At 39.7% G+C, this 26,163-nt stretch overlaps 1 protein-coding gene across 1 annotated transcript in view; it reads left to right on the top strand.

The window, feature by feature from the left end:
- Positions 1-26,163, top strand: part of Dars1 (aspartyl-tRNA synthetase 1) — a 48,659-nt gene that overhangs the window by 4,903 nt on the left and 17,593 nt on the right. The window contains exons 4-7 of the mRNA XM_052200188.1: positions 5,384-5,486; positions 20,010-20,112; positions 22,243-22,323; positions 23,833-23,892. Of these exons, the coding sequence (XP_052056148.1) occupies positions 5,384-5,486; positions 20,010-20,112; positions 22,243-22,323; positions 23,833-23,892 (347 nt within the window). The remainder of the gene's footprint in view (positions 1-5,383; positions 5,487-20,009; positions 20,113-22,242; positions 22,324-23,832; positions 23,893-26,163) is intronic.

The raw sequence follows: 26,163 nt of genomic DNA, 5'->3' as shown, positions 1-26,163 counted from the left end.
CTCTTTTTTAACTATTCAAGATTTACTTTATTGCTTCCATTTGTGTACCCATGTGTATGTGCACATGAGCACTGATCATAGGTGGGAGCCATTGTGTTTTCACTCAGGCACTTTTGTGTTGTTTTTTTTGTTTGTTGTTGGAGGCATGGTCTTTCTGTGTAGTCCAGGCAGCCTGAAACTCTATGTAGATTAGACTGGCCTTGAACTCACAGAAATCAACCTGCCTTTGCAAGAATTAAAGATGTATACCATTTCTTCTTTTTCTTTTAAGATTGTTTTACTTTATTGAGCTGCCTGACATGGGTGCTAGAAACTGAACTCTATTCTTCTGAAAGAACAAATGTTCTTAGCCTGCTGCGCTGTCTGTTCCGCCCCATACTTTATTCAGATAATCGAAAGGTAGAATGAATCCCTGTAAGCCTGACCAAGACTTCCTTCAGACCTTGTCCCCTCCCCTCTTTAAAAAAAAAAATCTTATCCATGTGTCTTAGTTTTTGTTTTGTCTTCTTGTTTGTTTGTTTGTTTGTTTTGGTGGAAGTTTATATTCTTTTTAATTGTGTGGCTTTGGGTAAAGTTACCCTTGGAGGCCAGAGGCATAAGATTCCCAGCACCTGAGCTACACATAATGCTAGTTCCAATGCTAATGGAAGGGCAATTTGGCAGTGGCCATGATGTAATTATATTTTAGTTAACTTTGTGTAGTCTTGGCTCTCCTGGAACTCACTCTGTAGACCAGGCTGGCCTCAGAAAGATCTGCCTGCTTCTGCCTCCCTAGTGCCGGGAAAGGTGTGACTCTCTGGGCCAGATGATTTATTTTCTTTTTCTTTCATATTACCTTATTGCCTGATTTCATTTGTTTGTTTGCTTGTTTGTTTGTTTTTGTGAGGGGTGATTCAGTGTTCTTATAGATCTTTAAGAACTTTATATGCTAGTCCTATTAATTGTTGTTTAGGTCCCTTAGAACTGGGTTGTGTATGCTTTTGAGCTGCCTTGTGGGTGGTGGGGCTCACACTTCAGTTCTCTGAAAAAAGCAGCTAGTGATCTTAACTGCTGAGTCTTGTCTCTCCTTCCCCTCTTGTATCATTTCAAAAAAAGAAGTTCTTCCATTATTGTATAATCTAGTCCTCGGTTTCATTGTTTACTGGTTTTCTTTTTGGAACAGTGTTCTACTGGTGCCCTCCTGTGAGGTGCTGTTCCTCTTTGTTTAGGTTTGCTTGTTGTAGTTGTTTGGGGGATTTTCTTTTAATTGGTTTTTGGTTTTGGTTTTGGATAACTGTCCCAGGGAACCTCAACCTCAACTGTCTGACTGTGGATTATGTTGTTCCCCTCCGGAGCTCCAGGATCATAGGTGTCTACAACCACACTCAACTTTATGTTCCCCCTTTGGTAGATTCTGTTTAGAGTCTCTGTGCCCTGGTGCTTAGTGCTTGGGCTTCACAGGTGTGGCAGTTAGGGTCAGAGGAGCGTGAGCTCAGCCGACTCTCACCACTCAGCCTCTCCTGCTCTGTGGCCTTGTTTGTTTCACTTTGGGTTTTGTTTTTAGTAGAAGAGATTTGCTTTTTAGGATTTCACCTAAATAAGGAATGTTAATCTTTTTTTTAAGTTTTTTTTTTTTTTTTTTTTTTTTTTTTTTTTTTAGTACTTTGCCCCTTCATAGTTTCTTTCCAGTAGCCGATGTGTCAGATCTTGGGATGTTTGTTTCTTTCTGTGTTTAACTCCTAGACAGTCCCACATTTTTTCTGAGTTGAATCCTACCCACAAGGATGCATCTTGAATGTGTTTTCTTTGTAGCCCTGACTTCTCCTTTTGTGCCTTGTCTATGAGTGTGTAATTTTTTTGGCCTAGAAAGACTGCTCAGTGGGTAAAGTGCTTGCTGCTGAAGCTTAAGGTCCTGAGCGCAGATCTCTAGAACCAGCCTTAAAAGCCAGGCACAGGCATGCGCCTACAACCCCAGCACTGAGATGCCAGACGTGCAGACAGGTGGATTCCTCTGAGCTTCCTGGCCAGCCAGTATAGTCAAAGTGACAAGCTTCAGGTTCAGAAACTGAAAAATAAGAGGTGGAGGGCCAGCAAGATGGCTTAGTGTGAGAGCCTTATAACCTGAGTTACAATCCTGAGAGTCCATGTGACAGAAGGAGAGAACCAACTCCTGCAGGTTGTCCTCTGACTTCCTGGTCCACCTTCCAACGTGGTAGGTTGGGTGGGTGTGGGCTGCTGTTGAGGAAAGCCATCCTGATACCAACCTCTGGCCTCCACATGTGCCTACATACCAGCCCACACATGTGTATGCTCTACATACATATTTTTAAAAATATGCTTAATTAGGAAAGATTTTTATTATAGAAAAGATGTGTGTGTGGTTTGTTGTTTGTTTTGTTTCTGAAAGTTTCATTATGTATTCCTGGCTGGCCTGAAAAGTCACTGAATAGAAAAGGTAGACTTGACTTCATAAGTGTTGACCTGACTCTGCCTCTAGGGTGCGGAGATTAAAGATGTATACCAGCATGCCCAGCCTATAGAAAGTTTTAAAACTATAGAAAAAATAGAAGAGCAGAATTCCCTGTTATTTTGTTAGCTGTTGCCAGCCACATTTTGATGTTTCTTTCCCCTTACAATCAATTTTAACATACTTCTTTTTTTACGTAATTTTAAAAAATTATTTTCTGTGTATGACTGTTTGCATGTATGTATGTATGTATAGATGTATTCCACATGAGAATAGTACTTAGACCATCAGAAAAGTTGTGTCTCCTGGAACTGGAGTTAGAGAGAATTATGAGTTGACATGTGGGTGCTGGGAACTGAACCTGGGTCTTTAGCAAGAGAAGCAAGTGCAGTTAACTGCTGAGCCATCTCTCTACTTCCTTAATATACTTCTTAACAAAAACACAATTGGAACTCTGTATACAATTTGATCAGTTTTTTTATGTAAATGTTTACTGAATATTTATCATCAGCGTTTCGCATAAATTATACATAGTTATCCACCTACAAAACAGGAATGATAAGCAACCCTCAAATAAGCTGCCAATATTAAAAATAGTATTAACAATAAAAGTTAATAATTAGCATTAATGGGCTCTGCCTTTAAATATATCATCCTCAAGATTATAAATTTTTTAAAGACTTATGTATATGAGTACACTGTTACTGCCTTCAGACACACCAGAAGAAGGCATTGGATCCCATAATAGATATTGCAACCATGTGGTTGCTGGGAATTGAACTCAGGGCTTCTGGAAGAGCAGTCAGTGCTCTTAACTGCTGAACCATCTCTCCAACCCATAGATTATAAATTTTTATAATAAGAAAAGTTAACTTTTGAGAAGTATGCTAGTCTTTATTTTGCAAGTGAAGAACAGAGACCTATAGTTTTCCCTTGGGATCACTTTGTAGAACTGATAGGACGTTGTCCCTGACCCTCAGATTTCAAAGTTTTACTGGGATGGTGGTGACCCATATCTTTAATCCTAGACCTGTCCCTAGTCTACAAAGCAAGTTCTGGACAGCCAAGGATACACAGTGAAATTCTGACTTGAAAAAAATCCATCCAATAAATCATACAAACAAAAAACAGGTTTCAAAGTTCTTTCTCTGTCAAACCATTCTGTGGAGTGTTAATCCTTAGTAGAACTCTCCATTCACTAGGAGTCCTTTGTGCTGTTTTAGAGCTGTAGTGTATTGCTGGGTAGCTTTATAATGCAGGGAAGGCTGGGCTGCTATTGTATGAACTACAGCAGCTAAAATGCTTGATCCTCTCAGACTGCACTGGGTTTATAATAAGCACATCACCTTCTATTTCTCCATACATTGTTTTTTGGTTTTTCGAGACAGGGTTTCTCTGTATAGCCCTGGCTGTCCTGGAACTCACTCTCTAGACCAGGCTGGCCTCGAACTCAGAAATCTACCTACCTCTGCCTCCCAAGTGCTGGGATTAAAGGTGTGGGCCACCATCGCCCGGCGATATATTGTGTTGTAAGTGGGACAAGATCCAGCTGTGGGTTCTATAGTAGTGTTCTTAGATAATGTCATTTTGATCATGTGCACATTTCTGGGGTAATTTTTATCCATTATCTTCAATGCCTTTGAATTTGTTTAGTTTTTTCTGAATCATATTGTAAAACAAGGGGAAAAAGTGCCTTTTTTCATGATAAAAATCTGTCAATTACATGACTGCAGGGTCAATAAATTCTATCTCTGTTGACATTCTACTTACAACCTACCTTTTTTAAATCTTAAAATTTTTGTTTTTGTATTGTAGTTATATAGATCAGGCTTGTCTCAAACTCAAAGAGATCTGCCTGCCTCTGCCTCCAGAGTGTTGGGATCAAAGGTGTAGGCCAAAATACCTGACTAACCTGTGTTTTAACTTCATAATTGCACTCTGGCACACATTTTAAAATACTGTGTGTTGAAAGTAGTGTTTATTTGCTTCCAGTTTTTGCTTTTTCTTTGCAAGTTTAATTTTTTTTTTTTTTTTTTTTTTTTTTTTGGATTTGGTTTTTTCGCGACAGGGTTTCTCTGTATAGCCCTGGCTGTCCTGGAACTCACTCTGTAGACCAGTCTGATGAGTCAAGTGGTCCTGGAAAGATTAATTCATTTTAGGAAGAAATAGTTTTCCAGAATTTGATCAGCGACTTAAAATGATCTGCTTTGGAAGAAGAGGGATAGATGATATAGGATGCATGAGTAATATTTTTCAAGTTAATAATAAGAAATAACAGCTCTATGTGAAACAAGGGGAAGCAAACAGCCAGCATGCCTGAGAATACAGTTGGTTACAGAACTTACTAAAAGTAGCATGTTACTGACAAGAGTAAACCTGCTTCAAGTTTTAAAACATGGGACTGTTGCAGAGGACAAGTGAGTGGGGAAATGGAATCTGACAGGAGCTGGTCTCTTAGTCTGTGTGTTCTTTAAAGTGGCCGTTAGCAGAAAGAACTCTGTAGATGGACCACCCCAAAGAGCACTGTACTCTGACTAGTAAACACTTGATTAGCACTTTTGTGATTGCATGATTGAAGTTTCCATGGTAGTTAGCTCAGTCTTCTTGCCTGTAGAATATAGAAGCATTTGGTTGAATGGTGAAAGTCATCTAAAATAACTTGTAATTTGTTTAATGTTACAGAATAATCTTCTAGATTTATGTATCTCTATGTTGTCAGAAGAAACCTGTCAAATGCATTTTTTGTTATTCATAGAAACTAGTATTTCTGTGATTGTCAGTTGAGTGTGGGTATTTTGCTTTTGGAAGCTCATGGATAAACATATGCATATACCTGATGAGTGTATAAATTTTGACCTAGTCTAAAAGTAGAAAGGCATTTTCCTTTGTAAAACCTGAAATATGTTCCTAATGTACCGTGTTGTCTGTCTCCTGCAGGGAAGCAGTGCTTCTTAGTCCTGAGGCAGCAGCAGTTTAATGTCCAGGCTCTTGTGGCAGTGGGAGACCATGCAAGCAAGCAGATGGTTAAATTTGCTGCCAAGTAAGTAAGCAATTATATCCTGTTGTCAGAATAAACAATGGTGGGAACCAAGACTCCCAGGGGTTTGGACCATTTTCATACATTAACATCAATGCTTCGTTTGTTTAAAAATGTAGTTATTTAAATTGTCAGTTCAGTGTTGCTTGAATACATTAAACTCACAAAAGAGAAAATATGGAGCACAGGCTTGTGATTCATTTGGAATTGCTGAAGCTGCACTCTTCACAGACAAGTCACATTACTTTCAAGTAGAGCAACAAAAAGCCTGGCGTCCTGAGCGGGCACAGCAGCTCGGCTGGCCTGTCTGTGCAGCTTTGTCTCCCCCTCCCCCAGCCCTCTGAGACGCATAATGAGCAACAAGTTCTCTAGCTAATAAAAGTACGGAAAGGAAGGCATGTGCTTCTGCAGATGAGTTCCTCCTGAAGGACATCAGACATGTATTAACAGTGTTACAGCTTTTAACTCTTGACACCAAAGAGTTTTGGGGGGGTGGGGTGGATAAAACTTGCTTTTTTCCTAACTGTAAAGGAATTGCTGCCTGATTCAGAGACCTACAGAAGGACATTCTGGTTGCAAGAAGCAGGTCATTGAGATAGGAGAGAAGGGTGCTTAGGTACTCTGACTCCACTGAGAAATTTATTCGTGGTTCATGATGTGGCCATTTTGTTAGTATGTTTTTCTTAATTAATTTAGTATTCTCATAATAATGATAAGAAGACTTGAGGAAATGAATGGATGGTCTTTTCTTGTTTTGGGTTTTTTTTTTTTTTCTCTCTTTGTTTTTGTTTTTTTGAGACAGGGTTTCTCTGTGTAACCTTAGCTGTCATGAATCTTGATCTATAGACCAGTCTGGCCTTGAACTCACAGAGACCCATCTACCTCTGTCAAGTGTATTGTACATATACACACACCTGGGATTAAAGGCATGCGACACCACTGCCCTTACATTTTAAGTGATAAGTTAAATCTAAAGTAAATCATGCAAAATATTTACTTCAAGTGATTGATTGGCCATGGAAATCACAGATGGTCATGCTAAATTGTATTTAATATACTTAAAATACTTGGCAAAAATCAACCTTAGACAAAAAGATCTATTGATTTTTGTCTTTTATATATTATTTAGTTCTGGGAAACTGATAAACTATACTGATGGTTTTACATAGCACACACTCCCTCTATTGGGTTATTATAACTTTAGAGCTAGATTCCTAAATCTATAGTATATTGTAGTTGAAAAGCCTTAAGAGAATACACACCTTTAATCTTAGCACTCTTAGTTGGACTAAGATCCAGGAAGGATATCCAGGGCTACACATAGAAACCCTGTTTCGAAAAACCAAAAAAAGAAGGGAAAAAAATCAATTAACCCTTCATATTCACTGAGGGACCCCCTACTGATTGTGCACAGTGGGTATCTGTGATATCTAGTGTGGTCCACACAGAAAAAGTATTATTATTATTTGGATCTTTCAGGAATTCTTGAGAATTAAAGAAGTAACAGTAATTGATATATCAGCCCAAAATTGCTAGCTGGTAAAAGTACTTACAAATAGTCTCCCAAATAGAATGCAGTTCACCAATATCCAATGTTTATAAATTAAAGAAAGGTCAGGCTTCCACTGCAGAAATGATAGTCAAGAATGAAAACAACTGGTCTGGCCAGTTGATAAAGTACTTGTAGAATACCTGTGTTCAATACCCAGAACCCACTGGAAAAAAATCCAGGCATGATGGTGCATTCTAATTATACCAACACTGGGAAGGCAGAAACAGGAGGATCCTTGGGGCTCACTAATCAAGCAACCTGTTGTGCGAGACAAGACCCAGGGAAAACAGAACTATAGATAATTCTATGTTTATGGTTTATGAAGTAGACCTCAATGAAGCCCTAAATGGCATTCATACTTAACCGGTAGGCTGTAAGATTTTTTTTGTTTTTCTTTTGGTTTTGTTTTGATGGGTTGTTTTTTTGAGACAGGGTTTCTGTCTGTCACAGCTTACCTCTGCCTCCCAAGTGCTAGAATTAAAGGCACATGCTTAAAAAAATTTAAGGCATTTATTTATTTAGTGTGTTAAAAATTAGACTTTATAAAGTTAGCAATGTGTGGGAGAAAATAAGCTATCGCAAATTTTAAAACCTTTAGTTATATACAAGTAATGTAGTTAACCTTTAGTTAAATACAAGTAATTATATTTTATACAATAGCTTTAGTACATCATACATTATAATTGTATAACTTTTGGCACTGATACACTAAAGGATTAAGCCAGAGTAATTAATAGTAGGTGTATTGATGGCTTTTGTTACCTTGTAAAAAATTAAGATTCTTGTGATTAAGACTCATGGTGATAATTGGTTGTTGTTTGAGTTGCTTGATAAGACAGTTTTCTTACAAACATTGGTACAACCTTCAGATGAGCTAAAGCACTAGTTTGGGGGTCTCTGTCTGTCTGTGTCTCTTTAACAAAGGAAATACAGGATTGAAGTACTAAGTTGTTTACACAGGAGCAGAGGATAAGGGAGTTCTGGGTGAGGAACAGGATGATGGGAGCAGTGAGGGAAGGGACCTAAGAGAAGACCATCAGCAGGATGGGAGAAGAGTGGGGTGTACACAGTAAAGGGAAGTATTTTTAATTCATTGATACAAAAAAAAAAAAAAACCCAACAATTCCAAAGGAGGAATTACGTTTTCTAACATTAACACTAATGTTTATTTTTTTTATAAAGTACAAGGGCCTTCCCAAGGAATCAGCCCATATTTTAAAGCATGCCATCAAAACAGTAGGAGAAAAGGAGTCATAACTGAGTTTCTTATTTGCAGTGGCAGTTACTTTTTCTGAATAATCTCAGTAATAAAAAGTTAATAGTTATAAACGTGGAACCTTGATGCTACCAGATAGATCTAATAATCCCACATACTTTTGATAATAAGGCTTTGGCCTTTTCTTTACCCGCATGGCCTTCGGCAGTGTATTGTATAATCCCTTCACTCCCATTGTGAGGAATGAAGCACAAAATCCCTCAGCAAAGCAGCTGTGTGGTGATGCAACTATTGGGGGAAATGCAACTGTAGCCTTAGAAGTCAAAGTAACCGCCTCTGTAAGCTTCTGTAAAGCACACGAGTCTGCTGGCTGGCTGGTCAGTCGGTCTTGCTGCTCGCTGGATAGCCTTGCAGAGATATTTGTCACACAGCTGAACAAGCTAAAACGCCCTCTGTTCTCTCTAGAGAAAGTGCTCCCTGGACGTTCAGACATGAGCATCGTATAAAATTACATTTTTTCTAAAACGGGACTTTGTCAGTTCTGTTGTGTGACATACACATTCCTAAAATTCACTGCAACATGAAATCGGGCAGTAAGATCACGGTTTATGGTGAGTGAGCTAATGGCGTAATGCTGAGAAACTTAATGGCTCATTTTTAAAAGGCAAGAATTTGACTTTTTAAAGGTAGATTGAACAATTTTACAAATGTGGGTGGTTAGTAAATACATAGTAAGTATGGCACTTTACTTTGAGAAAAATATTTAATTTGCTTCTGAAAGAAATGTAGCTTCTGTTGTGAAGTAGTTGTGGAAGCTGCCTGGAATTGGAGGGAAGGTGGAAGGAACATCAGGTGCAGTATAGCTAATAACTCAGGTCACCCACATCACCACTGTGATGGTTGGTCTCGTGCTTCTCATTGGTGATGCCTAGCATAGACAAAATACTGTTGGCATTGCTCTTAAACAAGTGTCACATCTTGAAAAACGTCTTGCCTGTTTGCTAACTACTCCTGTGTGGGAATGAGGAAGATAACAAGAGTGGAAGATGGCTTCAGAGTAGAAATAACCCCACTGTTCTCTTAGGCCCCTTCCGTCACTGTCCCCATCACCCTGTTCCTCACCCAGAACTCCCTTATCCTCTGCTCCTTTCTCTTCCCCTTGCCTGGCAATATCTGAGTTCCTTGTTCTAAAGACTCCTTGTGCTTTTCTCACACCCAGACTGAGGCCATTGTGTGGGATCATGCCCTGATCTGCCACTCATCTGGGCCTGTCCATATATTCTGCCTGACAGTGGGAATCAAGATTGAAGACTTACAGCCTTTAGATACTTTTGTTAGTTAGCAGAATTCTTGCGGATCCTTGCTTTTTATTCTCTCATTTATATGTATAATTACACAAGAAACATTTGGAAAACAATGAGTTCTGTAAAATATGCAGTGGCCTCCTATTAAGATCAAAACAGCACATGACCAGCTTATAAACCAGTTCTGGATGTTGTGCTTAAATAAAATGAAAAGCTTACTTATGATTTTAGCTGACGTTAAAAATTTGAGGACCAATGAAGCATGAAGTGATTGAAAAGAATATTTTGTAGTACATTGTTTGGGGGAAGCCAGCTGCGTAGGGAGTGGGCCAGCTAACAGTGCTGCCAGAGTCTGCTTTAGAACATAATGCCCGCAGAAATATGTGTATGAGGGAAAGGCTGCTTTTAATCCTCACTTACTGTTTATTCTCTCCTGGGTCAGTTTTTACATATGAAATGGTTGTGGCTGATTTTACTGCAGAGGGAGCACCCGAAAACTGTTGGCTGTCTAGGTGTTTCCATTTTGAAGATTACAACCAAAGGACACTAGACAATAAAGCATGAAGTCTTACACAACAAAGTGGGGAAAAGAATGGTATTTATATGTTAATTCCATACAGCCCTATGTTTAACCCTATTCCCATTGGCCTTTTACCAGGTGGAGAAAAGCTAGGACTCCACTATTAAAAATACCAAATCAGATAGTTCCAGCTGGGGTTTCCTAATCACTTAAAAGGCAAAAATCAAGGTCACTTTTAATATCTTAAGTAGATAATGATCTTAGCATTTACTTTAGATATTAAATCTGAGGCCTTATTGACTAAACTGTATTGCTAATTTTGAGCTTTTGAAATTTTTTCCTTGAAAAGAAACATTGGAGTTTAATGTGAAGGGACATGTGTCCGGGATCATCCAGTTTATCAATATTCTCACCCAAAAGTTGGCTCACTAATTAGATTCAGTGTTATAGGACGCTTGAGCAGATCATTTTAATCAATCTGTTAGATCAATTTTCTTGTGACTGAATGAGCAGAAAAATGAAGCAACTGAATGAATTACACAGGGAAGTTGACACATCTGACTCCATAGGGATTTTAAGGCCAGAATCTTAATTGTGTGTCTGAAATGGTTGAGGTCTTTGTGAAAATGAAATCTCTCGGTAAGCAGAAGGCTGTGCTTTTGACCTCACTTTACATTGTCACCTGATTCTTTAAATAGTTGAACAAGAAGTCAGACCTTTTTTCCTTTTGAAAAATGTTTTTAATTCAGTGTCATTTGTGTGAGTTACAGTTTAGTCTTGTGAAGGCAGTTTTTTGGGGTTGTTTGTTTTTATTTTGGTAAAGTGCTCAGGAAGCCTTTCAGTATCAAGTGGTAATAGAGGACAGCAGTTAATATAAATGCAAGGTTTTGAGGTTTAAGGATGATTTTACAGCAGCAGCTTTAGAGGTGTCGGTGTTTGTTTGGTTGGGAACAGTCTCTCCCATGTAGCCCTGGCTGGCCTGGAACTTGCTGTGTAGACAAGCTTGACTTGGAACTCACAGAGCTCTCCGGCCTCTGCTTCAGTAGTGTTTAAAGTTCAATTACGTATTATTCTTCATGCTTACTGTGTCCCAAACATCAGGCTGTTTTGATTCTGAAAACAAAGTTTATTCTGTACATAAATATATGTGCTTGGCTTTATTTTTTCTTTGTATTAGTCATTGTGGTTAAATGATTTATTGATAGCTGCTGAGTCACAAGTGTATTCCTCATTCTCTAGTGAGTCACCTAGCTACATACTAGCTTTTTTTTTTTAACTTTCCTTCTTTTGAGATATTTCACCTAAAATAGATATTTCACTGGTTGGTAGGTATAAAATTTCTGTTTACTACATTAACTATTAGAGCTGTGAAATAGAAAACATAGTACTCAGAAGTCTCACTGACTTAGAAAACTTATTAGCACCTGCACTGGTCCAGGCACCTGGCCAAACTTGGGTTAACAATGGGAAAGAGATGTAAAAACTATGGAGGCATGTTAGTTCTCTGGTAAGCGTAAATACTGACCTAGAGTTGAGACCCAAAGAAGCCAAGTATCTTCTTGGATAAGTTGGTAGCTTAGGCTAAGCCTTTGCTTTGTATTCATTGCTGCTCCTTGAATTTACATGAATTGACTCTTTGTTGGGACAAGTTGCTGTCTGCTTGGGAAGAAATGACTGTATGTAGCTGTGTCCTGAAATTTTGGATAAAGGTATGCTTTAAAAATTAGTCTAGGAGGCCTGGAGAGATAGTTCAGCAGTTAAGGGAACTAATTGTTCTTACAAAGAGCTGGGTTTGATTCTCAGCTGCATAGCAGCTCATAACTGTTTATAACTCTAGTTACAGGGGATTTGACATCCTCTTCTGGCATCTGTAAGCACTGTGCACAAACACCCATGTGCAAATATAAAAGTAATTTTATTTGTTTGGTTGGTTTTCGAGACAGAGTTTCTCTGGCTATCCTGGAACTCACTCTGTAGACCAGGCTGGTCTGGAACTCAGAAATCCTCTTGCCTCTGCCTCCCAGAGGGATTACAGGTATGCGCCACCACTGCCCAGCTAAGTAATTTTTTTTTAAACTTAAGTCTAGGGCTGGGAAGATTTCTCAGTGGGTAAAGCATTTGCAATATCATTCAAGCTTATGGGCCTGAATTTGAATCACCAATGTAAAAAATGGACAAAGTATCCTACAGGTCTGTAACCCTAGTACTCCTACAGGGATATAGAAGAGAAGTCAGGGGAATCCCTGGAAGCTCTGGCTGGCTAGCCCGGCATACAAAGCAGGAAAGCAGTAAGAAGACCCTGCCTCAAAGTAGAAGGCAAGGGCTGACATTCTTAAGTTATTCTCTGACCCTAGGAGCTCCATACACACATAAGATTAAGTCTAAAATCTTATGTCAGAAATTCCCAGCTAGTTTATGGCATTAAATCACTTAGCTTAAATATAACTAATGACTTATTATTTCATGCAAAGATTCTGCTGAGCAACATTAGAGCATCAAACTCTTATCAGTGCTACTGAAGAAGGTAGTAAGATTCGGAAACATTGGAAACTTAGCAGATGGCCCATTATTTGAATGTAACAAAAGCTTTAGAGAAACATTGTAGCCCATAGAGTCTTAAGAATGAGAGTGTGTTGTTTGCAAGTGTGGTGAAGATACACTTATGTTTAAATTTAGTGCTAATTTTTGGGTCAGTAACAAATAACCTTTGACTTATTTGTGGCCAGCTGAGTGGTGGTCAGCTAATTAACTTCTTAGGACATCTTTAAATTATAATGCCTACCTTATGGGCACTTGTAAAGTTTAAATGGAATGGTGTTTGTGTGTCTCAAGCACTAGACATAACTGGAACTTAGAAGGAAATGGCACAGGCAATGCTGTAGAGATTTGCATATTACAGTGACTTTTATGAGCTACAAAATAAAAGTGTGTTAAGGTTCTTCAGCATTTAAAAAAAGTACAGATAAATTCAACAAAATACAGTGAAATGGTGATATAAAGTTTATAAAGCATTCCATATTCTCTTCAAATGAGAGAAAAACTGAGGAGTTATGTGCCAAAAGGAAACCAGTGACCACGGAGGATGAAGTTGTATTAGCATTTGAATCTGGATAATAAGTATTTTTTGTAATTAAAAAAATAAGGTGGTATTTTAAAAATTATTTTTATTTTATGTGTATGATTTTTGTGTGTGTGTGTTTGTAAGTACACAACATGTGTGCATGGTATCCATGGAGGCCAGAGAGTGTGGCAGGTCCCTTGAACTGTGAGCTACCAGAGGTGGGTGCTGGGAACTGAACCTGGTCCTCTGCAAAAGAAACAAGGTCTCTTAACTACTAAACCCAAAAAAATAATTTTTAAAGCCATATTTTTTTTTTCTTCTTCTTCTTCTTCTTCTTCTTCTTCTTCTTCTTCTTCTTCTTCTTCTTCTTCTTCTTCTTCTTTTTCTTCTTCTTCTTTCTCTTCCTCCTCCTCCTCCTTCTTCTTCTTGTTTTTTTTTGGGGGGGGGGCGGGGGGATTTGGTTTTTTTCAGACAGGGTTTCTCTGTATAGCCCTGGCTGACCTAGAACTCACTGTGTAGACCAGGCTGGCCTTGTACTCAGAAATCCACCTGCCTCTGCCTCCCAGAGCGCTGGGATTACAGGCGTGCACCACCACCGCCCAGCAAAACCATATTTTCTTAACTTTTTCTTTGAATACTTAAGGGCTAGAACCGTGGGTCAATAGGAAGTAGAATACCTCACTAACCAGAACGATGAAGGCCCAGATTCTGGCCTTGAGCTTAAAACCTAAGAGCATTCTGTCATTCACAGGTCAGCAAGAGTCTAAGCTGGAGGTTTGGGTTGGGTTGATGTTTTTAGATAGGTTACAGGGTCCCTTGTTCTACCCCGGGATGGCTTCTAATTCCTCTAATCCACTCACATCCCTCACATCAGTCCTCCTACCTCAGCCTCCTGAGTGCTGCATGCTAACACCTATCCTAGGTGATTCCTTACACTCCAGAAAGACAAAACAAAACTGGGTGAATGGAAGGAAGGGGAAAAAAGAAAGGGTGGAAGGGTGAGCACTTGACTCAGGACCCAACACCAATACAAGAAAGATGAGCTGGTTTTTCCCTCCCCGGGATTCTATCTTCCCCACGTGCATGCAGTATTGCCGTGCCTTTGACTAGAGTGGTGTGCTAGTTAACATCTTCCCATCTAATGCCTGTGGAGCGATGGCCTTCAGATTATCTACTCCAGTAGGAGTCTGTTCATGGCATTTATGAGTTTGGTTTTTTAGCCCAGTGATCTCCAGAGTACAATGACCTACCGAGGGAAAGAAAATTCACTAATCCACCTTTGTGTCCATTCCTCCTTTTTCTTTCCTGTCCCTCTGTCTTCCTTCCTTCATCCATTTGTAGTTTTCTGCTTTATTTATCTGAGGATTAGTAAGTATTTGATCTTCCTAATGTTTGCTTTGGGGTAAGCACGAGACCTGTTAGTCTCGTGTCTCAGACAGTCATGTCATCTATGGCATTTGATGTGCTGAAGATCTGTCATGAGAAGGGGCTGATGCTGACAGCCTTGTGTTCTCATTCACTGGCAGTTGTATTATGACTAATTTCAATTCACTGTGCCTAATTAACTGGATTTTTTAAAAATTTAAGTGTATGAATGGTCTATCTGCATATATCTTTGTGCACTACTTGTGTTCCTGGTGCCTGCAGAAGCCAGAGGAAGGTGTCAGGTCCCCTTGGACTGGAGGTACAAGCATTTGTGAGTTAGCATATGGGTGCTACAAATCTAACTCAGTGTCTACTGGAAGAACAGCCAGGTGCTCTCAACCACTGAACCATCTCTTCAGCCCCATGAGGGGAATTTTTTAAAGACTGAGACAGTTAAAGTTATTTATGTTTTGTATTATGATATTAATATTAACATGAGATCTGGAGACAAAGAAAGATTATGGTTTAATAGTGATACGTTTGTGTATCAAGTTGACAAGGAGTCAGTTGTACTGTTTTTTGTTTTTTGTGTGTTAGCACAAGCTAGCATCTGGTGGGGATGGGGGTAGGGTTATCAAGATCCTTGTGTTCACAGATGACCACTAGGGGAGCAAGGGATGTCCCTTCAAAGGGAGGGATGTGTAACCTGGTTTCTGCCCAGAAGGCTGGGAGTGGACATGGTGACTAGCCTGGCTCCCTTGGTGCTGTCCGCCGTGTGGCTGAGACCACACCAGGCACTCCCCAGACCCACTCCTGAGCTTGTCAATCTATAGAACCCATCTTTATGGAAGATGTCACATGTATTTTACAATGAGTTTCAATGTAGTCACAACTTACGCTTTATTGTTGTGCATACAAGATTAAGTTAATCATCACCAGGAATCTTAACAAAATATGTCTAAAATAAACTACTTGATGTCAGATTCCTGAGGTTTGGAGTTTGAACCAACATGGGCTCCTTGCCTCCCATGCACTGTTACTCTGCCAGCTGTGGTGGTCACAGAGACTTCTGCAGGGATCATTTGAGAAGAGGGAACCTCAGCTGAGATAATGCCCTCACCAGAATGGCTTTGGGGCTTTTATTTGATTAATGATTGATGCGTTGGGGGGCGGGCGAATATCCCATGGTGATCTGTGCTGCCCCTGGGCAGGTGGTCCTAGATTCTATAAGAAAGCAGGCTGAGCAAGCCAGTAAGCAGCACTCCTCCATGGTCTCTGCTTCAGTTCATGCCTCCAGGCTCTTGCCTTGAGTTTCTACCCTGAGTCCCTTCTTGGTAGACTACAGCTAAAACATGAAATTTTTATTTCTGCCGGAGTTGTTTTTTACCATCATGTTTATCAGCAATAGAAACCTAACTAGGTCGGGGTTAAGTTTTAATAAATTGACCCTCTGAAAATTGATAAGTAAACTAAGATGATGGTACACACCTGCAATCCTAGCACTCAGGAAACTGAGGACAGTGAGCTCAAGGCCAGCATAGATTAAGAACAACCTCCAAAACAAAGCCAAACTCATTATAGAAGGCTTTTATAAAATATAAAAAAAATGATCCTTTTTGCAATTTTATCCTATGGAAACTGTTGGTTATAACTAAAATTTTAAGTTGTGATTGGCATTTCCTAATGGGTGGCATGAAATCTGTTTTGCCTTTTCTTTAAGAACATGGTGATATCAAGAGTGTACTAATTTATCTTATTTACTGAATGATTAATTATATGGAGAGTCAAAAGAATGGTTGAAAATGAGAGGCATGGAATACGATGCAGTGATGGTGAGTTTCAGGCATTAATAATAAAAACAGCTGACCTAGATTTGAAGAAATGTGTTTAATTTACTTCATTCATTTCTCCTGTACTAAATCAGCTCCTGGGAGTTTCTTTGCTTTCTACCGCGGGTTATTTTGCACTATACATCGTCTGTGAAACTCAAGCTTTCTAGTTACCTGGTAGATACAATTCATTTTCAAAATGCAAATATAGTGTGGCATGTTTGTTTTCAGACATAGACTTCTGTGCTACCTAGTAAAGTGTCTTTCAGCTGGCAAACTGTATCATATACACTAACAGTCTTTATACATGTAAAAAAATCATATGGTTACACTGGGGTTGGGTATAGTGGTACATACACATCTGGACTCTCAGATGGAGGTAAGGCATTCAAAGAAAGCCTAGGCTACATAATGAATTAAAAGCCAGACTGGGCTTTGTGAAACTGTTTCAAAAAACCACCCAGCCTCAATTAGATTAGCAGGTAGTTTTGTCACTGTGTTGACAAATGTATAATGTTTTAAGTGTGCATGTGTGTGCATCTGCACACACAAATACACAGAAAACTCTCAGCTTCTTACAGGTTCTACTAGAAAGTCCTTTGTTATAAATTAATTTTCTTGTTTGTTTTTTTCTTGTGAATTCACTCATTTCTGCAAATAGGTATAGGTAAAGTCATAACTTTAGATATATAAAAATATTAAATGCATTATCCAAAATTTAAAGAACATCTGTGAATGAAAAAAAAAAAAGGAAAACAGAACCTCACTGACTATTCCTAGGTGTGGTGAAAGAAAAAGTTTATAGATACATGGGAGAGCATATCCAGAGGCAGAGACATCTGGGATAGTACAGAATGGACATGACCAGACTGAGTTGTACTGGGGGTAGGGCTGGGGAGCTGGTGCAGCAGCCAAGATGCCCAAAGGTACAGAGAGGACCAGTAACCAAAACGTTGGATTACATAGGGAAGAGCAGTCTAACCTCCTGGGCTGAAGAGTTCAGGGTAGGAGATGGGGTATGCCAGCCAGGATGGTCTTGTAATAGGTAGAGACTGAAGAATACAGGAGAGCCTGGCCTCCAGGTCCCCTTTGATATGTTAAATGGGCACCTCATCCCATTTTGAAACAGGTTTGAAACAGCTAGTACCAATAAGGAAATCTCCAACCAGTCCTAAGCAGAGGATCTTTGTTCACTGTCTTAGGGTTTTAATGCTGTGAACAGACACCATGACCAAAGCAAGTCTTATAAAGGACATTTAATTGGGGCTGGCTTATGGGTTCAGAGGTTCAGTCTATGGTTATCAAGGCAGGAGCATGGCAGCATCCAGGCAGGCATGGTGCAGGAGGAGCTGAGGCTTCATCTTCATCTGAAGGCTGCTAGCAGAATACAGACTCCCGGGCAGCTAGGGTGAGGGTCTTAAAGCCCACATCCCCACAGTGACACACCTACTCCAACAAGGCCACACCTCCTAATAGTGCCACTCCCTAGCCCAAGCATATACAAACCATCACACTCACGTTTCAGTATTTTTCTGGAAGGAAACTAGTGTGAAACTAGATTTCTCAGTAGATAAGAGTACTTGGCTCTACATACAAGCAAAACACTCATCATACACACATGAATCATAAGTACAAAAAGTGGACAGATTGGGCCAGCAAAGTAGTCTGGCAAGGAGAGGTGCTTGGTGCCAAACCTGACAAGGTTGATCCCTTGTGCCCACATGATCAGAGGAAAGAACTGATTTACCCAAGTTGTCATCTGATCTCAGCACCCTGCTAGTTCAACATGTTTATTTTATAGAGGTAAACCTGAAAGGCAGGTTATTGTATGCAATTTAATCAAGGAAGCAAATTTTATAGTATACGGCTAGATTAAGGAGAGAGGAGTAGTCTCTGTTAGGGAGCAGTCTTGAGGCAGTAAAGGTCTAGTGGGGAGTAAGCCGTGGAGAACATTTTCTGCACACCGTCAGCATCTGCACATGGTCCAGAGGAAAACTGCCATTTTTCCGTGAGTCTGAGGTTTGGGGGTCCTTGACATGCTGTGTTCATGTCAGCAAACACACATTCACTCAGGACTTCAGTCACTCAGGGCTTCCTAGTGGTTTACACACAGACACACACACAAAAAATTAAGTCAGTGTGTGTTTTTTTAAGCAGTGTTACTGGGCATGGTGCCACACACCTTTAATTCCAGCACTCAGGAGACTGGAAGAGCTCTTGAGTTTGAGGGCAACCATGGCTACATGTTAACCTCTAGGCCAGCCAGGTCTACATAATGAAACCCTGTCTCAAAGGAGGCTGGGGAGCATGTTTAACTTAAGTGACTTTGAAAAAGGCTCCCTGCCAACAGAATATTGAGAGGATTATCAAAGAGCTCTACATGGGAGTCAGAGGGTGTAAACCAAAGAGCCGTGGGCTTATGGACAACAGGATGATTGGTGCTAGAGTTGGAGTTGGTTCCCAGTATATTATATTGACAAGTGAAGAAAACCCTTTCCTTCTGGAGACATGTAAAACAAGTCCTGAATGTCTCTTCAGGCATCGGTGTGCTCATGTGTGCAGAGAGGCAGCTGTTAGAAAATAGACCAACACTATAGTGCAGGGGTTGAGAAATACTCTTCATAGTAAATGGATCAGTAAACCTGATCCTTCCGGGTTACAGGTGCCACCTGCTCTTTAACTACAAATTATGATTTTTCTTTAGTTAGGAATTCAATGTGGTTGTGGTACAGGATACTCAAGAGAGAAAGGCTATGAGTACTGTTAATTCTTTTTTTTTTTTTTTTTTTTTTTTTTTTTGAGACAGGGTTTCTATATAGCCCTAGCTTTACTTTTCTGAGGCCAGGCTGACGTCCAACTCAGAGATCTGCATGCTTCTGCCTCCCCACCACTGCCGGCCTGTTAGTTCTTTTTTTAAAGGTAGTTGGTGACAGAATCCTAGGCAGTACAGCCTAGGCTTTCCAACCTTTGTAGATTCCTGTGGTGTTCAGGAAAGGTAACAGTGTGTGCTTTCTAGGGTTCTAGAAACATCACAGCTACTGAAGGTGCAATTCTGTATCAGAATAAAAGGAACTTTTCCGTGAACACTCTTATCTTATATTTTTCACCAAATACAGGTGTCACACAAACATTCCTTAAGTGTGAGTCCATGTCCAGGTTTTCAGTCACACTCCTGGGGCAAGTGCGCAAAAAGAAACCTTAGGCTGAAACTGTGATTACAGAGCAGCGCCCTATTACTCTGGGTACTTGGATTGCTTTTTGGTTGTCCTTCTTCTATTATTTAATTCCATTGCATAACAGTAATTGCATTTATTGACGCCAGTGCTTCTTATTATAGGAAATGCTGATCTTAGTGAATCTCAAGTATAAGAAAGGGTTTTTTAATAATTCAGAGACTTTACTACATCTCACAGTTCACTTTGTCCTATTGCTTTTTATGTTCTCAGGTGTCTTATAAATGGTTACTAAACTGTGGCATCTTTTTAAAAAGTCATGTCTTTAAAAAGTCTCACAAAGTATACTGCGTAATAGCTTGTTTTCAGTAAATCAAAGAGGCTGGCTTTATTGAAACAGTCTCCTGTATTAAAGAATGGCTTGATATATTCTGCTCTTAAATACCAAATGAATTCTGACACCTCTAATGAGATTATTAATGTTGAGGATTTTTTTCTCTTGACAGCATCAACAAAGAAAGTATTGTTGACATTGAAGGTGTTGTGAGGAAAGTAAATCAGAAAATTGGAAGCTGTACACAGCAGGATGTTGAGTTGCACGTCCAGAAGGTAACTCATCGTGCCATATAATTGTGAGGGCGGGAGGTACAGCTTAGCGCGCATAGTGCCCTGCGTTTAACCCGTAAGAAAAGAGAATAAGACAGACACAGATAAAATTATATATAGATTTGAGAGATTCTTTGACCATTTTGTGTCAGATCTTATGTTCTTAATAGTTAGAGCTGGGCATATTGGTATACACTTTTAATCGAAGCAACTGAGAGGCAAGAGGTAGGCAGATAGATATCTGTGAGTTTGATGCTATCCTGATCTACATGGAAAAACCAAACCAAACAACAACAGCAACAAATTGATGTAATAAAATTCTGAGGTTTATGTTAATTGCTGAATCAGTTATTGTACACTGTGGGACCCACTTAATACAAGGAGAGAGCCAACTCATAAAAATGGTGCTCTGTCCTATGATGTGAGCATAAATTATATATATGTGCAGGTCCATATAAATGAATGAATGCTTAAGAAGTTTTCAAGGCAAGGGATAGTTTCTTCCCTCCTTCAGAAAGGAGTAGAGTACTTAGGAGCATGCGTAAGAATGGCTTACTCGGAGAGTTCAGGACATCTCTACCTACCGATTTGGAAATGAAGTTAAATGTAATACGAGTTCATTGTCATGGAATTCTGAGATATAGAAATTTTGTATTTTTACTGAGCTGACCTGACACATTACTTTGTTCTTTGTTGAGTCTACTAAAGAAATCCATTTATAATGACAAAAAGGCTACATCACCACTATCTTCCAACTGACATGTTTTCAGTATACTCTACCAAGGAAAACTTAATGACTTTAAAAAAAAAAAAACCCACATATTTTTCTGATTTTTACTGGGAGGGAGGTACCTCAGTGGCAGAGCACATATCTTGCATTATAGAAGTATCAATAATAAATACTTAAGTCTTAGAAACAAGTTTCATCAGAATAACATATTTTATATATTATTAATAATAATACTAATAAAGTATTTTACAACAAATTTAAATTGTATCATAAGCAATTGACTGTCCCTCGCTCTTAGATATTCAACAGTTACTGCTTGCATATATTTTGTGCCAAATACTGTGTAAACTCAGACCCAGTGAAGGAGAGGGTGGGTTTCCACTGGTTATGAAAGTCAGCACTTGGGTTCTTCATCTTGGGATTTGAAAGTCAAGATTGCGTTAAACAAAGAAAGCCTAAAACTTGGGTGTAGGAAACCATGATAGATAATTCTACTTTAGAGTAAAACCTTCTGACAATTTTCCTTGAATGCCAAGTGTAATCTACAAATTGAGAGAATATAGCTTCCTTTCCTGACTTAACTAAATAAAGGTAATTCACCGGGTGTAAGTGATAAGGTAATATGTTTTGAAGAGTGCTCAGAAAATCCTACATTACTCATAAACTCACTATTTTTTTCACTAAAATGTGAAATTAGTGTGGGTGAGTATTGAGGGACTTTGACAGCATAAAAGAACATCCCCAGTGAGGCAGCTCCTGACCAGAAGAGGAGGAAGTGAGATGAGGTGTTGGATGAGAGGAGACAGTTAAAGGAGACAAAGAATAAAGAAAGGAAGATGGGCGTAGCCCAGCGGGCCATGGGGGCGGGGATGGCTGAGTACCGCTGACATTAATGCTTTGGTTCTTGTGGCAGACTCCATTTTAATTGAAACTTTGAAATTGATTTCCTTAATCACAACTTTCGTTTATTACATTGGTGTATACCTAGGGTTTATAAAATATTTGTTGACTTCAAACAATCCATAAAGCCAACAATATTATCCCTGTTACATAGATCTAAAATGGATGCTATCTGGGCTGGAGACACGGCTCAGTGGCAGTTGATTAATGACTGATGTGGGAGGTCCCTGCTTTAATTCCCAGCACCCACATGGCACCTCACAACTGTCTGTAACTCATGTTTCAAGGAAACATGACTCCCTCACTCAGACACACAGGCAGGCAAAACACCAATGCGCATAAAATAAAAACAGTCTATTTTTAAATGGATATTACCTTTTTTTATTTCACCAAGTAGTTTCAATTAAAGATGTATGCAAACATCATTTCACATAGATTGTCTTTAAACAGAAGATACCAAGTTTGGTGACTTCTTAGTATTTTTGGCAATTTCTCACTTTCAGATTTATGTGATTAGCTTGGCTGAACCTCGCCTGCCCTTGCAGCTGGATGATGCCATTCGACCTGAAGTGGACGGAGAAGAGGTAGAGTTTGTATCACACTGTGTGCTTGCTCTGGATAGGCTGTGACACTGACTGTAGTAAGTGTACCTGGAAGTTGATTTGAGTTCTGTTCTTACACTGTGCAGGAGCTGGGGGTGTAGCTCAGCCAGAGAGGTTAATCTAGTATTCAAGAGGCCCGGGTTCAATTACATTGCTCTTACACTAGCATATCTCTAGAATGTTTTGGTGTCCTGATCTGTTTGACAGCTAGGCTACAGCTCAGTGATAGAGGTTTAATCTAGCAGGTAGGAATCCCAGATCCAAAAGGAAAAAAGTCCTTTTTTATTTTCTTAAAAATATAAAAGATAAAACCATAAGCTTTTGTTTTATTGATGTGTTTGTCAGTAAAGTATTGCATGCTTGAATATATTTTAAATAAAAAGTAAAAGTGACCTAAACATATTTTATATTTTCCTAAACAAATCTTTCCTGTTACAAGTGTGGCTTCATGTTAAATATAGACAAAGTGTGTAAATATCTGACTGCATACATCTAGGTTCTCATATTGTTCTTGAATTCATAGTGTTGAGGAGTTACCAGTCATACAGCTTTTACGGAGTTCTTTCTGGTTTTTTGAGACAGGGTTTCTCTGTATAGCTGTGGCTGTCCTGGAACTCACTCTGTAGACCAGGCTGGCCTCAAACTCAGAAATCCACCTGCCTCTGCCTCCCAAGTGCTGGAATTAAAGGCATGTGCCACCACCGCATGTACCCATGTATGTGGGGACATATGTGCATATTGGATGCCAGATATGATAGTGGCTCTCTGTCTTCCTTAACCACTCTTCACCATTGATATTGAGACAGGGTATCTCATTTTGAACCTAGAGCTCACTGATTAAGCTAGTCTAGCTAGTTCATGTATTACCGCCAGGGATAATTGGGATTCGAAGTACAGTACTAATCCTTTATGACATGCTTACCCACTGAGACATCTAGTCTAAGTCTCCCTCCCCTTCACTCCATTTTCTCTTTTGTTGAGGGGGTGGGTTGAGACAGTCTCACTATGAGTTCTGGCTAGCCTCAGACTCACAGAGATGCACCTGCCTCTGCTTCCCAAGTGCTAGCATTAGAGGCATTCCATACCATCCCCAGCATAATTGCTGCCTTCTAACTCCAACTTCTCCCTGGCCTTCTTTTTATTCTGTTCATTATCTTGGCTTCTTGATTTCTGTGAGCAATGTTAACGTATGCTTTTCTCACTAAAAGGAAACATCGCTTCTTAGAATGGGGTGTATGTGTGCTTGTGTACTTCAAAATACTGATAGCTGGGCGGTGGTGGCACACGCCTGTAATCCCAGCGCTCTGGGAGGCAGAGGCAGGCAGATTTCTGAGTTCGGGGTCGGCCTGGTCTACAGAGTGAGTTCCAGGACAGCCAGAGCTATACAGAGAAACCCTGTCTCGAAAAAACCAAATCTAAAAAGCAAAAACAAAAAATACTGGTAAAATCCTGTTTTCTTATTCTCTCCCATCCCTCTTTTTTTTTTTTAAGGATGGAAGAGCTACAGTTAACCAGGATACAAGATTAGACAACAGAGTCATTGACCTCAGGGTAGGCCTCATTTGTTTGTTGATATGATTATGCCAACCTTGAAATTGCCACTTGCCTATGTGTAAGTATCATGATGCAAGATATAGTGTACTTCTCTGACTGACCCTTCCTACAGAAAGAGATGCCAGTAACAGGAGCAGGTGAGTCTTAACTGGTTTGCAGGATGCTGACTTGCTTTGTTTGAAAACAACAGATGAATCTAAAAACCAGTGTTTGGGTGGCTTCCATGTGATGTGTGTTTTACACAGGTTAGTCAGCAAGTAGAAATGCAACCATTAAACCACTACAAGATGTGAAAGAAATTGCTTACAGTTTATTGCAGTCAGGTAGGACAGGTGCTGTTATGAAGAAGCAAGTAAGTCCGTTGGGATCTACACTGCCATCTCATGGGGTTTCTATTTCCTTTTTGGTTTGGTTGCAAGTGAAAGAGTTCAGTGGTTTCACCATTGGTTTGTCATCTTTCTTTCTTCATGTTTGACCACATCTTCCTCCTAGTAGTCTATCTCATGCTCAGGTTCTTTGTTCCCCAAGTTCTTTCCAACTTTGATTCTTCTGAAGTTGTGAGTGTCCCCTTAGTACACTTACTGTTTCTTCTTTTTTTTTTTTTAATTAATCTCCATTTTAATTAATGTTGAAAAAAATAACCTCCTGATACTGCGTAGAAAGCTTAGGTTCTTTTCATGTATTTTGGCCATACGAGTTAGATAGACTGTGTTTGCTCATACTATTTGTTGAACATTGTTACTGACTTATGTACAGGTTAGCCCAGAAAAATTATGCTAGTGGTGTGGGTATTTTAATTCAAATGCATTGCCACCAGTGAATCATGGGAGTTTTGCTGAGTACAGTGCCACAGGCCTGTGATCCCAGGTGTTTGGTAGGCTGAGATAGAAAGATCACGTGATCCCAGGATCTGACCAGGCTTGACTGTGTGTGTACCAGTGATCCCAACATTCAAGAAGCTGAGGCAGTAAAAATCAAAGTGTACTTAGATTACACAGGCAGTTAGAGGTCAGTCTTCACTACAGTAATGAGACCCTAGCTCAAAAACAATAGAAAAATGAGTTGGGGGATATCTTGGACAAAGTATTATGGTCTGTGGAAGGAAAAGAAGGGGATGAGAAGGTTTTCATACTAACATCCAAATGATTTTTCTTGAAAAGTTAGAGATCCTTGCAGTCCTGGGCCCATGTTGGCTAAAATACTAAGTAGAATATGTGCCTTTTTTGTTGTCCTATACCGCCAGGGAGTATTTTGCCTTTATTTCAGTCATGTTGTTTGTCTGATCCTTATAAACACCTTTTTTTCATGTGTCTGTGATAGGCATGTACATATATGCATATTTCCCTATATGGAGGTACATATGCAAAGGTGTGTGTGTGTGTGTGTGTGTGTGTGTGTGTGTGTGTGTGTGTGTGTGTGTGTGTGTGAGTGTGTGTGAGTGAGTGAGTGAGTGAGTGAGTGAGTGAGTGAGTGCCTTTTGTGCATCTGTGTGTTGGGTGAGGTAGTTGTCCAAGTTCTTCTGGACCACTCCTGAACACAGAGTTCACTGTTTGAGACTGGTCTCCCGAACCAGCTTGCTCCTCTCTCTAGCTCCACAGTGCTGTGATTATAAGCACACTCCACCTCCATTTGCCTTTCTATGCACTAGTGAGCCCAGCCCTTGTCCTTAGCACTTGCCTGAGCCATCTTACATATTTTGTGGAAGGGAGACATGCCGTGGAGTACATGTGAAAGTCAGAGCACAGCTTGTGGGAGTTGGTTCTCGCCTTACACCGTGTAGTTTCCAAGGATCAAACTCAAGCCATCAGGATTAGCAGCTAGCATCTCTTCTGGCTGAGCCATCTGTATGTACATACGTATGTATGTATGTTTGTATGTATGTACTTTCTTGAGACAGGGCCTCGTGCATTCCAAGTTGATCTTGAACTTTGTATAGTTGGGGATGGCCTGAATTTCTGATCCTCTTGCTTTTACTTCTCAAATTTTATATCTGGTTGTACTGGGAATTGAATCTAGGTCCTCAGAACATGCTGCGTAGGGCCCATAGATTTTGGGTTTTTGTTGTTGTTGGTTTTTTTGTATTTTGTTGTTGTTGTTGTTGTTTGTTTCTCATTACAGATGGTTGTGAGCCATCATATGGCTGCTGGAATTTGAACTGATAACCTCTAGAAAACCAGTCAGTGCTCTTAACTGCTGAGCCATCTCACCAGCCCCATATGCTTTTTTTTTTAAATAGTTCAACTTGTATGATAACCCGACAACCCCAGG

The sequence above is a fragment of the Apodemus sylvaticus genome, chromosome 12, assembly GCF_947179515.1.
Source record: "Apodemus sylvaticus chromosome 12, mApoSyl1.1, whole genome shotgun sequence".
Lineage (NCBI taxonomy): Eukaryota > Metazoa > Chordata > Mammalia > Rodentia > Muridae > Apodemus > Apodemus sylvaticus.
The sequence above is the reverse complement of the archived record's forward strand: the minus strand, read 5'-3'. Positions and strand labels throughout refer to the sequence as shown.